The sequence below is a fragment of the Neomonachus schauinslandi genome, chromosome 2 (assembly GCF_002201575.2).
Source record: "Neomonachus schauinslandi chromosome 2, ASM220157v2, whole genome shotgun sequence".
NCBI lineage: Eukaryota > Metazoa > Chordata > Mammalia > Carnivora > Phocidae > Neomonachus > Neomonachus schauinslandi.
Window position 1 is genome coordinate 111004398 of NC_058404.1, and position 17592 is coordinate 111021989.

General features: G+C 38.6%; 1 protein-coding gene across 1 annotated transcript in view; it reads left to right on the forward strand.

Moving 5' to 3' along the window:
• Positions 1 to 3323: 3323 nt before the first annotated feature.
• Positions 3324 to 17592, forward strand: part of ZGRF1 (zinc finger GRF-type containing 1) — a 96491-nt gene continuing 82222 nt past the window's right edge. The window contains 3 exon segments of the mRNA XM_021684528.1: positions 3324 to 3344; positions 4960 to 5040; positions 15597 to 15656. Coding sequence (XP_021540203.1) covers positions 3324 to 3344; positions 4960 to 5040; positions 15597 to 15656 — 162 coding nt within the window.

Genomic DNA, 17592 nt, shown 5'->3' on the forward strand with positions numbered 1-17592 from the left:
CAAAGGGATTTGAGGGAGAGGAGGCGTCGCAATTTAGGGCAAAGGGTTGAAAGACTATTCCGCCAGAAGCGGACCGTTGCTGGTGCTATATGGAACCAGGTTTGGATAGTGACACTCGCTTGCTCCGAATCTCTGTAAAATTGGTGCCTCGTCTTTACCGCTTTCCCCAGCCTCTGCTTTGCAGTTTCCGCATAAGTGTAAGGACCAGAGAAGGTTTTGGTGTTTGCATTTAGTACTGACAGAGGGTCAAGTCTCATTGCCATTTGGTTACACAGAGTCATGGTAATTATTATTTTGGCAAATGTTAGCTTCTCTTGGTTATTTGGACTGAATGGCTTCTTAACAGAATATTGAGTTCGAGATTCTGGAACTTTTAAATCTGTGAACCATTTAGGGATTCTAAAGGTCCTGCTTGTTCCAAAACAAAAAGACCAAAAACATCTTAAAAGGAAGAATGGCTCATATTTTGTTGAGAACACTGATTTTTATATATGAATGTATAAAGCAGCGTAAGGACGTGTGGGAATATATATGGTTGGGGGGGTATGTGTGCATGTCTGTGGTTATATAATTACCACATCTGAGGTCTCCATACCGCTTTAAAAACTTTGTAAATTAAACTTCCGCCCGTTAGAGGTGGGTGAACACTTGATGTGGCTAGGTGAAGACTTTCAGAAATTTTTTTTATATTTGCACTTTACTTAAATATGTCATTTGTTAGCTAATATCATTTTTCCTATTTAATGGTAAAAAAGAACTATTGACTCTCCTTCGAATGTAGGAATTTAGACCTCTTCTAAATATTTTTAAATAAAGCTAGCCTTTTTTTTTTTTATCTAGTCTTTGTTTTATTATAATCTAATTTACCACTTATGAGGATATGGATCTTCACAATTCCTTTTAAATTGTAAGCCCTGCAAGTAATATCTCTAATTTAGGAAAACAATGGGGAATTTATCTTGCAGTTCCTAAATAGAATATAAGTAATCTTAAATTAGTAAATACTGGATTAGTAATCTGTATGTTGTGATAATATCTACTCTTCAGGATTCTGAGATTGACAAATATTATATATAAGTAACATATATAATACAAAGTAGTCCAAAAATTTGCCTGACGTACTAGGTATTCAATAGTCATGTCATATTTGTGAGTATGAGCACCAGAATTTAGACTACTTAGTTTTTAAAATTTCTTCTTCTTTTTTTTTTTTTTTAAAGTAAAGTTTATGCCCTACATGGGGCTTGAACTCATGACCGGGAGATCAAGAGTTGCATGCTCTACAGACTGAGCCAGCTAGGGACCTCTTGACTACTTAGTTTTGAATTCTGAATCTGCCATTTATTTGTTTTGTGATCTTGAGCAAATTACATACTATTATGTACCTTAGTTTCCTTTTTTGTAAAATAAATGTAAAAAATAGTATCTATACCATAAGGTTGTGAGCATTTAAAGCATGTTAGGTGTCTAGCATAAAATTACACTGAATAAATGATAGCTGTTATTAAAGAGATCTCATATCCATAACTGCCACATGGCAAACACTGTGCCTACACCATGTAGTCTCATACAGATGTAAAATGTCCAACACATTCAGTGTTGGGAGCAAGTTGCTCTAAAAGTAGTAGTGAATGACGTGTTTCTCTGGACCTCTGTTATCTTCTTGGCATTCATTAGGCATTTAGCAATTCCTTTGGGCTTGAGGGGAGGGATATGGGATATGGGAGTTTTATAGCTGGAAGGCAGTGCCTCTGTAGGCCTGTGTCCTGTCCTGTGAACTATGGTATGGGGCAAGTATTCATATCTCATTTGCCTAATCCCTTATCTCTCCTATTTTAGCAGCCAGTGCAGTCTTTGTAAAATCCAAGTCAGATTATGTAATCTTATTCTTAAAACCCTACCGTTCGTACTGCCTTTATAGAATAAAGTTCAAAGAACTCAGCATAGCATAGAAGGCCCTCTGACTCCTATTATTGCTCATTTTCAGTCTTCTCTCTCACTGTTCACTATCTTACATTGACCCCTTAATTGTACTGAGTTCCTTGGTCATGCCTTGCTCTGTCTTTCACTGGCCCTTGTATATATTGATTCCTTTTTGGAAATAAATTCCTGGCATTTTCTTTTGGTTATAGTTATTTTAGCTTGCAGCTTAGACATTATGTTCTTCAGGAAGCCTTATTTGATGCCATAGACCCAGTTGGGTCCCTTCCTGTGCTTATTTCTGTCATGTTTTATTGTAATTACTGTTTATCAGCCTGCTATACTGGAAAGTCCCTGATTAAAAATAGTATTTGTTCATTTTAGTACTTCAACCTAGCAGTGTCTGGCAAATGCTAAAGGAAGTACTAAATAAATACATGTAATTTATAAATAATATGTATGTGGTATATCTTGTATCTATGAAGGGGGAATTGAATCCAGAATTTCAAATTATAGTTTTATTGAATCATCCTAGGTCTTTTAGCCCTGTGTTCTCAAACTTGAGCATGTATCACTATCACCTGCAGGACATGTTAAAACGAAGTACTGGGTCCAACCTCAGACTTTCTGATTTAAAAGGTCAGGGGCAGGACCCAAGAACTTGAATTTCTAACTAGTTACCAGTTGATGCTGATGCTGTTTGTCCAGGGATCATATCTTTGGGACCACTGCTTTAGAAAAAAAAAATTTTTTTTGGCATCTCCATTTACTTCTTCAGTTCACCATCAGTAATTTTTGACTTCCAGATTTGCCCACAATAACAATTTTATCCAGTAGCATAGGATAAATACAGTACTCATTGCAGTGATATTGAAAAGATTATTCCTTGCAGAGGAAATTTGTGTATTAGATCCTGGATACTATGATATAAAAGGAAAAATTCAAAACGCAAGGGGGCCATCTTGTGGTGGCCGTAGCAATTCAGAAAATGGAAAATCGAAGCTCTTTCCATAAGGAACTCAAATGTTGGGGGAAGAGGGATGGTTTTCTGATACATGTTACGGCACTTGGAAAAAAGCTTAGCACACTACTAATTATTTTATACATTTTATTTAGTTTTCTCTTTACTTGGCAAACTCTTTTTCCACCGGGTGGGGTCCCTCTTTTATTTTGTACTTAGTATCAGATAATTTGATTGCACCTGGGTTTCCCTTGGTAATCACATAGTCTTAGAATTCTTAGATTCCTCTATCCTGTCAAGAGTTTGTGGGAAACAGTCGTATTTGATATTCTTTTCATCAGGGTTGAATATTCTTTGTCTATTTTTATTTTAGGTTGTATAAATAATTGAATAACCACCATTATTTTCTGGACCTGACTGGTTTATAATTTTAGAAGAAATAATGGAAAGCCAGGAATTTATTGTGAGTCTAACAGTTTTCTCTATTTCCTTTTTTCTTTTTTTTTAAATCCTCTATTTTAAATTTTTTTAAGATTTTATTTTTAAGTAATCTCTATACCCAGTGTAGGACTTGAACTCACAACCCTGAGATCAAGAGTTACATACTCCATTGACTGAGCCAGCCAGGCAGGCTTCCCACTATTTCCTTTTTTATTTCTTCCTTCTACATTTTACAGATATCTTGCTGGGGTTGACAGATTTAACAAAAAACAAAAAAAAAACCCAAAACGAAAGCAGGACACTTAGGTAAATTTGAGTATCAGATAAACAGTAATTTTTTTGGTATAAGTATGTATGTCTCAAATATTGCCCTGTATTTTTTTTTTAAAGATTTTATTTATTTATTTGACAGAGAGAGAGAGAGAGACACAGCAAGAGAGGGAACACAAGCAGAGGGAGTGGGAGAGGGAGAAACAGGCTTCCCGCCAAGCAGGGAGCCCGATGCGGGGCTTGATCCCAGGACCCTGGGATTATGACCTGAGCCGAAGGCAGACACCCAACCAACTGAGCCACCCAGGTGCCCTGCCCTGTATTTTTCTGGCAACTTTATCTCTTGCCTACTACTCATGTTAGTTATACAAAATCCTTTGGAACAAACCCTTTGTAAGCTCTTTGTTAGGATCAGGAAATAATTTCTTTTGAAGAATTGCCATGCCTCTTCTATCTAGATCAGTGATTCTTAAACTGTTTGGTTTTAGGATGCTTTTATACTCTTAGAAATTATTGAGGAGCCCAGAGAATTTCTGATTATGGGGCTTATATTTATTGATGTCTTTCAGAAATTTAAAAAATATTTATTAATTCATTTAAAAAACCCATTACATTGAACATAAATTACTTTTTAAAAATGGAAATAGCTGTATTTTCCAAAACAACAACAGGAAAAAAACACATTGAAAAAAGTAGCATTGCTATAGACATTTTTTTGCAAATCCCCTTACCATTTGATTTAATAGACAACTAGATTCTCAGATCTGCCTCTGCATTTAGTCTGAAATTGAATCTTGCAACACTGCACATACATAACCCTGGCAGACCACTATGCATGCCGGAAGAAATGAGAGTGAAAAGACAAATGACATCATGAAAATAGTTTTGACCCCAAGACTCCTGAAAAAGTCTTGGGAACCTCTAGGAGTCTGGACTACATTTTGAGCTCAGATGATGACTTCTATGTAACCCAACAAATTTTTTCCTTCCCACTGATGACTGAGAAGCTCAAAATGATTTTTGTTGTTCAATTAAGTTTTCACTTTTCTCCTTAGATTTTACCTCTCCTTTCTCCCCTGCCGTGCCTTTTACTACTGAGTTCCTTTTTTAAAAATTTATGTTTTGTTATTTATTTAATGTAAGCTCTATGCCCAACATGGAGCTTGAACTCAAAACCCTGAGATCAGGAGTCACATGCTCTACCAACTGAGTCATCCAGGGACCTTGATATTTTATTGTTATTGTTATGTTATCTTTTATTTTATTAAAAGATGTCTAAATATTTTTTTATATAGGAAGGGTATAAGAATATGCAACATTTAATACATGTAAGTAGAAACCATTTCTTTTGTACTTTTGGAAATAAGGTACTGTATACTCATCAAAAGATGAAGAAGTCAAAAGTGTGGCAAGATGGAATTCTGAAGATCACTCACTTAGGAAACAAAGTAAGTACAAGAAAATTGACTATGGAGTCCAAAAGCTAGATTCTTGCCTTTTGATTGAATATTAAGAAGACTCTGTAGATGATAAAATGTTGGATATGTTCCTAAGCTGATATAGTTGTCAGCTTATAAAAGTTGTCAAATGATTGTCACGTTACAGTGATTAATTTGTATGTTTTAAAAGTTCAGTAAATATTATTTAATTTGTTTTGATTTTAAAATTTGAATTAGATTTTCTGTAAAACTTTTTATTTTGGCACATTTTTTCTTTACAGGCAATAAGAGTTTAATGATACAAAAAAAACTGTATTAAAATATATTTCTAACACCATAATGCTCACAGTGGAATGGTACATACAGAGTTGACACACCATTTTAGGAAAGCTGCCAATGTCTAAAATTATGTATATAGTTCTTCTATTTTCAGGTTTTCTTTGAATCATTTACTTTGGTTATGATATGATCCTGTCTTTTTTGGGGGGAAGGGGTTTTGTTTTGTTTTGTTTTGTTTTAGATTTTATTTATTTGAGAGAGAGAGAGAGCATGAGCTGGGGGAGGGGCAGAGGGAGAGAGAGAAGCAGGCTCCCCGCTGAGCACAGAACCCGACACGGGACTTGATCCCAGGACCCCAAGATCATGACCCGAGCCAAAGTCAGGTGCTTGACCAACTGAGCCACCCAGGCCCTCTGATCCTAACGGTCTTGAGAGAATTATTTACTGGGTGATCTTTCACTTTACTAGATATGCTGATCCTTCTCTATGGGTTTCTTTTTTCACCCCAAATATCTGCATCTGCTGAATTGTAATTTTCTCATACCAGTTCTCATGACCTTATGCAACAGCCTTGGCTCCTCCATTCTTCATAACAACTCTTCGTTTGACTTCTGTGACACCACACTTTCCTGAGGTTGCTTATTGACATCTAAATATTTTCTGTGGGCTCATTCTCTTCTCAAACATTAAAGTTTTCCTTAGAACTCAGTTGTGTATGTACTTACACAGAAATATATAAAGATATATAAATCTTTCTCTTTAATCTGTCTTTTTTTTAAAAAGAGTTTTATTTATTTATTTTGAGAGAGAGAGTGAGAGAGAGCACGAGGTTGGGGGGTAGAGGGAGAGAGAGAAGCAGGCTCCCAATTGAGCAAGGAGCCCAATGTGGGCCTCCATCCAGGACCCTGGGATCATGACCTGAGCCAAAGGCAGACGCTTAACTGACTGAGCCATCCAGATGCCCCAATCTCTGTCTATGTATATATATGTATATGGAGAGAGAGAAAAAGAAGTGATTTATTCTAGGGAATTGAATCATGTGATTGTGGAGGCTGATAAGTGCCAAGATCTGTAGTTGGTAAGATGAAGACTCAACAAAGCCAATTGTATAGTTTCAGTATAAATGATGGGAGGTTTGAGACTCAGGAAGAGCTGGTGTTTCAGTTTGAGTCAAAAGGCAGGAGAGCACTCATGTCCCAGCTCAGAGACAGTCAGGCAGGAGGAGTTTTCTCTTACTCAGTCTTTCTGTTCTCTTCAGTCCTTCCACTGATTGGATAAGGCCCACCCAGTTAGGGAGAGCTCTGTTTGCTTATTGTTTTTATTGAGGTATAACTGACATTTAACATAATACTAGTTTCAAGTATACAGCATAATAATTTGATATTTGTATGCATTGCAAAATGATGATAAGAAGTATAGTTACCATCTGTCACCATAGTTAAAATGATTTTTTCCTTTTATTTTTTGTGATGAGGACTTTCAAGATTTACTCTTAGCAACTTTTTTTTTTTTTTTTTTTTTTTTTTTTTTAAAGATTTTTTTTTTTTTTTTGAGGGAAAGAGAATGAGAGACAGAGAGCATGAGAGGGAGGAGGGTCAGAGGGAGAAGCAGACTCCCTGCCGAGCAGGGAGCCCGATGCGGGACTCGATCCCGGGACTCCAGGATCATGACCTGAGCCGAAGGCAGTCGCTTAACCAACTGAGCCACCCAGGCGCCCTACTCTTAGCAACTTTTAAATATGCAATAGTGTTATTAATTATGGTCATCATAATTTTAAAAAAAATGGTCTTTTTTTTTAAGATTTTATTTCTTTATTTGACAGAGAGAGAGACAGCGAGAGAGGGAAGACAAGCAGGGGATTGGGAGAGGGAGAAGCAGGCTTCCTGCTGAGCAGAGAGCCCGATGTGAGGCTCGATCCCAGGACACTGGGATCATGACCCGAGCCAAAGGCAGACGCTTAATGACTGAGCCACCCAGGCGCCCTGCTGTACATTATTTTATAACTAGAGTTTTGAATCTTGACTCCCTTCATCCATTTAGCAATCCCCCTGGTACCCTCCCCCAAATGGATTTTTTTTTTTTTTTTAAAGATTTTATTTATTTGACAGAGAGAGAGAGAAAGAGAACAAGCAGGGGGAGCAGCACAGGGAGAGGGAGAAGCAGGCTCCCTGCCGAGCAGGGAGCCCGATACAGGGCTCCATCCCAGGACCCTGGGATCATGACCTGAGCCAAAAGCAGATGCTTAACTGATTGAGCCACCCAGTCGCCCCTCCCCCAAATGGATTTTTAAAAAAACTTATATTGTCATGTGCCAGGCATGCTTTTAATGTGTCAAGTTACTTAGTCTACATAACTCCCCTTTTAGAGTACTGTTTTTCTCTGTATTTTACTGAGGTTGAAACTGAGACACAGAGAGATAAAGTAGCTTGTCCACAGATCTCACAGCTAGAGAGTGGAGGAGTCATATGCGACACTAGGCTTTTTGGCTCCAGAGCCCATATCCTAACCAGTCTATTGTCTTTCTTAATACTACAAATTTAAAAGAACAACTTTATTACATTTACAGATCTCCATGTTTTGTTTTTTTAAATTTATTTTATTTAAATTCAATAAATTAACATATAGTATATTATTAGTTTCAGAGGTAGAGTTCAGTGATTCATCAGTTACATGTAACATCCAGTGCTCATTACATCACGTGCCCTCCTTAATGTCCATCACCCAGTTACCCCATCCCCCCACCCGCCTCCCCTCCAGCAACCCTCAGTTTGTTTCCTATAGTTAAGAGTCTTTTGGGGTGCCTGGATGGCTTAGGATGGCTTAGGATGGCACCTGCCTTCGGCTCAGGTCATGATCCCAGCATCCTGGGATTGAGCCCTGTTTCGGGTTCCTTGCTCAGCAATCTGCTTCTCAGTCTCCCTCTGCTGTTCACCCTGCTTGTGCTCTCATTTTCTCTGTCAAATAAATGAATACAATCTTAAAAAAAAAAGTCTCTTATGGTTTGTCTCCCTCTCTGATTTCGTCTTATTTTATTTTTCCCTCCCTTCCCCTTTGATCCTCTGTTTTGTTTCTTAAATTCCACATATGAGTGAAATCATATAATTGTCTTTCTCTGATTGACTTATTCCATATTCTGTTCTTACTCCACATATCTATCATTGTGAAGTTATCAGTAAGACAAGCTTCTCAATGTAGAAAGGCTACTTATTATTATTAGTGAATTAACAATTAAAACAGAAAATTAAAAGAAAAACTAGTTTTGCTTTAAGCCTTCAAGTTCAATTTACAAATCCTATTAACTTTAGTTTAACTTTCAGTGGGTTTAATGTTCAGTCAACTTAAGTTGCACAAGCTAAATACTTTTTTTTTTAAGATTTTATTTGAGAGCGAGAGCGCAGAGCAAAAGAGAGAGTACAAGTTGGGGGGCAGAGGGAGAGGGAGAAGCAGGATCCCTGCTGATGTGGGGCTCAATCTCAAGACCCTGGGATCATGACCTGAGCTGAAGGCAGACACTTAACTGACTGTGCCACCCAGGTGCCCTACTAGGTATATATATATATTTTTTTTTAAAGATTTTATTTATTTATTTGGTAGAGTGAGAGAGCACAAGCAGGGGGAACAGTAGAGGGAGAGGGAGAAGCAGGCTCCCCGCCAAGCAGGGAGCCCGATGCGGGACTCGATCCAGGGACTCCAGGATCATGACCTGAGCCAAAGGCAGACGCTTAACCATCTGAGCCACCCAGGCGCCCTAGGTGTATGTTTTTAATGATTTTATTTTATTATTACTATTTTTGAAAGAGAGAGAGTGTGAGCACTAGTGGGCAGAGGGAGAGGGAGAGAGAATCCCAAGTAGGCTCCACACCCAGTGAAGAGCTTGATGCAGGGCCTCATCTCACGACCCTGAGATCATGACCCTGAGATCACAACCCCAGCTGAAACCAAGAGTCAGGCGTTCAACCGATTGAGCCATCCAGTTGCCCCAAACTAGATACTTTTAATAATCCGTCTGTCAACAAACATAAAATTTTAAATATTTTAAATTTACAAATTTATTTGATTTTTTTTTTAAGATTTTTTTTTTTTTTTAAGTAATCTTCACTCACAACATGGGGCTTGAACACACAAACCTGAGATCAAGAGTCAAATGCTCCTACCAAGCCAGCCAGGTGGGGAGCCTGGGTGGCTCAGTTGGTTGAGCAACTGCCTTCAGCTCAGGTCATGATACTGGAGTCCTGGGATCAAGTCCCACATCAGGCTGTCTGCTCAGCGGGGAGTCTGTTTCTCCCTCTGACCCTCCCCCTTCTCGTGCTCTCTTTCTCTCTCTCGCTCTCAAATAAATAAATAAAATCTTAAAAAAAAAAAGCCAGCCAGGTGCCACCCCGCCCCCTCTTTTTAAAGTAATCTTTACATCCAAGGTGGGGCTCGAACTCATAACTCCAAAGTCAAGAGTGGAATGCTGTATTGACTGAGCCAGCCAGCTGCCCCTAAGTTTCTTTCTTTAGCATTTTAGTTGCCCTAACAAACAAAAACCTCCCAATTAAATCCTTCTAGTGTATCTAAGAAATTAAACATAAACAGTTATTCTTAAAATATAAGTATTCTAATGCTGTTTATAAACTTAGTAAAATTAACTTTCAGTTAAAAAGTAACCTGTCCAAAATGAATTTCTCAGTTACACATTTGGAATCATTAATGTGTAATTTGTCTAATCTGTTAGATGCATGTAAAATGTAAATTGAAGCATTAAAGTACCTTTTCTTTTTGAGAGAGAGAGGGAGCGGGGTTGGGGAGGAGGGGGCAGAGGGAGAGGGAGAAAGAAAATCTTAAGCAGACTCCATGTCCAGCTTGGAACCTCATGTGGGGCTCGATTTGATGACCCTGAGATCATGACCTGAGCCAAAATCAAGAGTCGGACATCTAACTGACTGAGCCATCCAGGCGCCCCTATAAGTACCTTTTAAAGTAAAAAATAGGGACGACTGGGTGGCTCAGTTGGTTAAGCATCTGCCTCCAGCTCCTGTCATGATCCTGGGGTCCTTGGATGGAGTCCTGTGTCCTCGGATCGAGTCCCGTGTCTGGCTCCTTGCTCAGCGTGGAGCCTGCTTCCCCTTCTGCCTGCCACTCTGCCTGCTTGTGTGTGCGCGCTCTCTCTCTCTCTCTGACAAATAAACAAAATCTTTATTTATTTTTTTGTTTGTTTTAAAGATTTTATTTATTTATTTGATAGAGAGAGACACAGCGAGAGAAGGAGCACAAGCAAGGGGAGTGGGAGAGGGAGAAGCAGGCTTCCCGCAGAGCAGGGAGCCTGATGTGGGGCTCAATCCCAGGACTCTGGGATCATGACCTGAGCCAAAGGCAGACACTCTTTTAAAAAATTTTATTATTATTATTTTTATTTGACAGAGAGAGAGGGAACACAAGGAGGGGGAGTCGGAGAGGGAGAAGCAGGCTTCTTGTGGAGCAGGGAGCCCGATGCAGGGCTTGATCCCAGGACCTTGGGATCATGACCTGAGCCAAAGGCAGACGCTTAACGACTGAGCCACCCAGGCGCTCCCAAATAAAATCTTAAAAAATAGAGAAAGAAATAAAAGTAAAAAATATTTTTTGAAAATTAAAATAACACAAATTACTTTAAAATCATTAATTGCATAATTACTAAAACCTATTCATGATCTTAGTTCAAAACATTGATATTTTTGGTTTGAATTACTGCCTTATCACTATCCAGTTCTAAATGTTTCAGGAGTTAAAAGGCACTTTCCCATAAGAGCCCCCTGGCTGGGTCAGTCCAAAGAGCATGTGACTCTTGATTTTGGGGTCATGAGTTCGAACCCCACATTGGGTGTAGAGAGTACTTTAAGTAAGTAAGTAAGTAAATAAATAAATAAATAAATAGTACTTTAAATAAACAAACAAACTTTAAATAAAAATGTTACTGTCCCAAGTAAATTAGAGTTATACCAGTGAACTGAAGTTACAAATTAGATTCCAGCCTGAGAGTTGAGACCTAGGGTTATAATCACTGTAACCTTACCAGCATCATAAAGGGACATGTTGAACCTTGTGTTTAGTTGGAGTAACAATGGGATCTCCAAGTCCATGCTCTTTAGGAAGGGTCTCATAGTTGATATCTTGGGTTTAAGTCATATCATCTATTTCTTTTGATTTGAGTAGATGAATGTCTATGCCTATCTTCATTCATATTTTTTAATAATTTGTCGTAAACTAATCCATTCACTGTTGATGATATTCTGTGTAATTTTTTATTTATTTTTATTTTTAATTTAATTTTATTTTTTAAAGATTTTATTTATTTATTTGACAGGGAGAGACACAGTGAGAGAGGGAACACAAGCAGGGGGAGTGGAAGAGGGAGAAGCAGGTTTCCTGCAGAGCAGGGAGACCAATGTGGGGCTCGATCCCAGGACCCTGGGATCATGACCTGAACCGAAGGCAGACGCTTGACGCCTGAGCCACCCAGGTGCCCCTATGTAATTTTTTAAAAAATATTTTCCCTATTTGGTTGGGCTAAGTCTTCAAAGTCTTACAGATTTTGTCTTATATTAAAAAGACATCTGGTTAGATTCTGCATATCCTTCATGTCTTTGGGTACAAAATTGTAATATTGGGTTACGCTAGTGGTATAATCCAATTTTATCTTCAGCATATAGCATGTATTTTGAATGTCTATTTTATCCCTTACATTGGTAAGTCATAGGAAAACAAGATAAATTCAAGTTAGTTCCAGGGATTTTCTGTGATCAGGAAAGTTAGTAATCTCTCTGTATACTAAGTAACACCCTTGTTCTCAAATCCAAGCCACTGCTTACACCATTTCTCTTGCTAGTATTATCTTTACCTATCCAAATTCTTACTGTCAGGGTTACTTATTTTCATTAATTGAGTCATTTAATAAACATATGTTGCTGGTAGGCAGTGGGACAGTTTAAATAAGACATATAAAGGCTATGTGGAAGACCAGTTAATGTCACATAGACCTTAGTTTGAATCCTGGCTCTTCACTTACTAGATGTATAATCTTGGCAAGTTATTTAGCTTCTCAAGGCCTACATTCTCTTTAATAAAGTTGTCTTGAGGATTAAATGAGAAAATGTATAAACCTCTTAAAGTACCTGGCACATTGTAAGAATGCAATAAATGGTAACTTAATAGTTTCTGTCTTTAAGCAGCTTTTATCTAAGAACATAAGGATTATAATATGTATAGAGATATGCTTAGGGTTCTGTGGGAGTGATATCAAAGTCTGATTCTGGTTCAGAGAAGTCTTTCCAGATAAAGAGTATTTTTTGAGTATTTGTTTTGTAAACAGAATTGATAGGTTGGAGGGAGGGGAGCTAAAGATGGTGTCATAGCTATAACAACATAGAGGATGAAACTATTAAAAATTTGGGTAACTATAAGCAGTTAAATATGCCTGGAATGAAGGGCTCATATTGGGAAATTGTAGAATATATGGCTTGAAGAGGTAGTCAGGAGTCCTATCACAGAGGACATTGTATACTGAGCTTTAGGAGCCAGTGAAGAATTATGAGCAGAAGAGTGACATAATCATATTTCTTTTTTATATCATTCTGGCAACAATGTATAACATAACATTTAAGCTGTGTAGGATGAAAGATTGAATTTAAGAAGACTGTAGGCTAAAGAATAATGTAGACAAAAAGTGGTGGGGGTCTGACCAAGCAGGCATTAGCAATGACAATGGAGAGAAAGGATGATTAGAGAGAAATTGTGAAATTATTATAGAACCTTAAGGTCTTGGACATGGAAGGTGAGAAGAATCCATAATGACTTTCAGGTTTTTGTATTGTGATAGGATACACTGAGGTACTGAGATAGGATATCTCAAAAAGAAAAAGCATAAGTTTAGGAGAAAAAATTAAAAAATTTTTTAAAGATTTATTTATTATATATACATATATAGAGAGAGTGCACGCACTCATGCAAGCAGGGAGAGGGGCAGAGGGAGAGAGAACATCTCAGGCAGACCTTGCACTGAGTGCAGAGTCCGACTTGGAACCTGATCCCACGACCCTGAGATCATGACCTGAGCCGATATCAAGTGTCAGATGCCTAGCCGAATGAGCCACTCAGGCACCCCAAAATTAAGATTTTGAGTTCCATTTTGAACTTAATGAATTTGCAGTGTCATAGGAACATTTAAATAATTGGCTATAGAGACCTGGAACTCAGGAAAGTTCTGGGCTACTAATACTGATTGGGAGTACGTGGCATTTAGATGATATTTGAAGCTTCTGGAGTGAATTCATACATTTCTTTCTTTTTTTCTTTTTCTTTGAAGATTTTATTTATTTGAGAGAGAGAGCACACCCGCAACAGAGGGAGAGAGGAGGAGGGCAAAGCAGAACCCCTGCTGAGTAGGGAGCCCAATGTGGGGCTCCATCCCAGGACCTGGAATCATGACCTGAGCTGAATGCAGATGCCCAACCAACTGAGCCACCCAGGCTCCCCTACATTTATTTCTTTAACAGATGTTTTTTGAGCACCTGTTATGAGTTACACACTGTTCTTGAGGATGCAGAGGGAACAAAACACATGAACCCCTGACTTCATGGAAACAACATGGAGGAGACAGACCAGTAAACTAAATGAATATGTTTGTCTAGTGGGTTAGGCAGACAACAAGGAGTAGAGTGAGCAAGGATGAGAATGGAGATCAAGGGGATTATGTAGGCCTTATTGGTCATTGTAAGAACTTTTGCTCTTATTCTTTGTCTCAGTAGATTTGCCTCAATAGATTTGCCTATTCTGGACCTTTCACATGAATGGAATGGTACAATAGGTAGTCTTTCATTGAATGACTTCTTTCATTTAGCATGTTTTCAAGTTTCATCCATGTTGAAGCATGTTTCAATACTTTATTCTTTTTATTGCTCAGTAATAGTCTATTGTGTGGATATATCACATTTTTTTAATCTATTCTTCAACTGATACAGATTTGAATTGTTTCCACTTTTTGGCTGCTATTTTTTTTTTTTTTAAGATTTCATTTATTTATTTGACAGAGAAAGACACAGCGAGAGAGGGAACACAAGCAGGGGGAGTGGGAGAGGGAGAAGCAGGCTTTCCCACTGAGCAGGGAGCCCGATGTGGGGCTCGATCCCAGGACCCTGGGATCATGACCTGAGCGGAAGGCAGACACTTAACGACTGAGCCACCCAGGCACCCCTTGGCTGCTATTTTTGCTGCTATGAACATTTGTGTGCAAGTTTTTGTGAAGACATATGTTTTCATTGCTCTGTATATGTACAGAGTGGAGTGGAATTGCTGGATCTCATGGCATCTCTGTTTTTAACCTTTTAAGAACGCCAAACTATTCTCCAAAGTGATGGAAACAGTAACATTTAAAGGGCTAGTGGGGAAAGTGCTATAAAAAATGGCTAAAGACAGGGCGCCTGGGTGGCTCAGTTGGTTAAGCGACTGCCTTCGGCTCAGGTCATGATCCTGGAGTCCCTGGATCGAGTCCCGCGTCGGGCTCCCTGCTCGGCAGGGAGTCTGCTTCTCCCTCTGACCCTCCCACCTCTCATGTACTCCCTCTCTCTCATTCTCTCTCTCTCAAATAAAAATAAATAAAATCTTTAAAAAAAAAAATGGCTAAAGACACAAGGAGAAAGCCAGAAAATTATAATTACCTTAACTTCCTTTTTCTCCCTTATTGCTTCCATTCAACAAGTTTTATTCCTTATACCCCATATAAGTCTCTTTTCCCAATGCTGATGACTTATTTCAAGCACTGATCATCTCCCCAATCCTCCATGTCACATCCTTTTTTTTTTTAAGATTTTATTTATTTGAGAGAGAGAGAGAGAGCACAGAGGGAGAAGCAGACTCCCTGTTGAGCAGAGAGCCCAGCTTGGGGCTCAATCCCAGGACCCTGGAATCATGACCTGAGCCCAAGGCAGACGCTTAACCAACTGAGCCACTCAGGCACCCCTCTTTACTTATCTTGCCTCCTGTTTTGCCCTCTAATGCATTCCAATTCTGTTTTCTTCCCATTTCCATTCCAGGATCCTCCTGGCAGAGATTAAGTTCATGAATTTCTTAGGCATATACCTTTGCTGTCTTGCACAGATTGAATAGTTGCTTAGGAAACATTTGAAATAGATGTACTTTCTAATCCAAAACAAATTGGGTAATTCTTTCATTATAGAACTTATTCATACAACCATTTTTGATTTGCTATTGAAGATGTTTAAGAAAAGCAGAATTTGTTTCTTTTTAACATTTATTTTGTTTTAATATAGGCAATTTTATATGATGACAAAGGAGAATGTTTGGAGAGTATATTTCTGAAGTGCCTGGAGGTATTTTAATGTTTCTATCCTATTTTTAAGTTACTTAAATCTCTATATTTAAGTTAAAAAAATTTCTATATGAATTTTGTTAAAGAGTATAGACATGGTATTAATAGCATTAATTATAGCTAATACTTCTTCAACATTTATTATTAGCCACACCCTTGCTAAAAACTTTTAGATATTTCATTTAATCTACACAACGCTGTGATTTTTTTTAGAATAGGAGTGCAGTACAGAAAGGTTCAGTAACTTGCCCATGTTCATAGAATTGCAGTGGTAGGGCTGGGATCTGACCCCAGAAATTGACTCTAACTTAATTGTATTACATGGTCTTGATAGGCTGAGAACTATAGTGGGAAATATTTTGGGAAATTATTCCTATATATAATATTTTCTCAAATATTCTCTGTTTTCCCCTTTTGGAGAAAGAAAGGGAACTAAAGGCATATTTTAGTGTAAAGAATAAGGATATTAAAGTTTGGTCATTCTTGGTTCATTTCCCACTTTATTTTATTTTATTTTTTTTTAAAGATTTTATTTATTTATTTGAGAGAGCGAGAATGAGAGAGAGTACATGAGAGGGGGGAGGGTCAGAGAGAGAAGCAGGCTCCTCGCCGAGCAGGGAGCCCGATGCGGGACTCGATCCCGGGACTCCAGGATCATGACCTGAGCCGAAGGCAGTCGCTTAACCAACTGAGCCACCCAGGCGCCCCTCATTTCCCACTTTAAAATGCTTCCTAGCTAGCCTAGCCTCTCTGTCTAAATTCTGTACTGTAAAACAGACCATAAGACAGACTTTATTATGTTGGTGTAAAAATTAGAAATAATTTATGTAAAGTGCAGTTTAGTATGGTGATTCTAAAAGTGTTAAAATGCATATTCTTGGGGCGCCTGGGTGGCTCAGTCGTTAAGCATCTGCCTTCGGCTCAGGTCATGATCCCAGGGTCCTGGGATCGAGCCCCGCATCAGGCTCCCCAGTCAGCAGGAAGCCTGCTTCTCCCTCTCCCACTCCCCCTGCTTGTGTTCCCTCTCTTGCTGTCTCTCTCTCTGTCAAATAAATAAAATCTTAAAAAAAAAAAAAATAAATAAAATGCATATTCTTATTATCATTGTGTTGATTTTGGCCATGGTGTTAAATTTTTTTTTTTTTTTTAAGATTTTATTTATTTGACAGAGAGAGAGGGAACCCAAGCAGGGGGAGTGGGAGAGGGAGAAGCAGGCTTCCTGCTGAGTGGGGAGCCTGATGCGGGGCTCGATCCCAGGACCCTGGGATCATGACATGAGCTGAAGGTGGACACTTAACAACTGAGCCACCCAGGCGCCCCAGCCATGATGTTAAATAGCATTAATAATGGTTGTGGTATTTTTGTATTTATCAAAAGGGTCTATGAAAAGCACTATCTTAGTAGATGCTTAATTGGGCATAACTACTGTTGTTATTATTTCATTTTAAATCATTTCATTAGGAAAGACTAAGCATATTGTCTGTGATAATACACAGATTTTGTGTATCACCAACTAGGTTGATGATCTTATTTTTTTTTTAATTTTTTAATTTTTTTATTATTATTATTTTTTAAGATTTTATTTATTTATTTTGACAGAAAAAGAGTTAGTGAGAGCAGGAACAGAAGCAGAGGGAGTGGGAGAGGGAGAAACAGGCTTCCCGCCGAGCAGGGAGCCCGATGTGGGGCTTGATCCCAGGACCCTGGGATCATGACCTGAGCCAAAGGCAGACGCTTAACGGCTGAGCCACCCAGGCTCCCCAATCTTTTTTTTTTTTTTTTGAGATTTTATTTATTTATTTGACAGAGAGAGAGAGTGCAAGCAGGGGGAGCTGCAGGCAGAGGAAAAGGGAGAAGCAGACTCCCCGCTGAGCAGGGAGCCTAATGCAGGGCTCGATCCCAGGACCCTGGGATCATGACCTGAGCCAAAGGCAGAC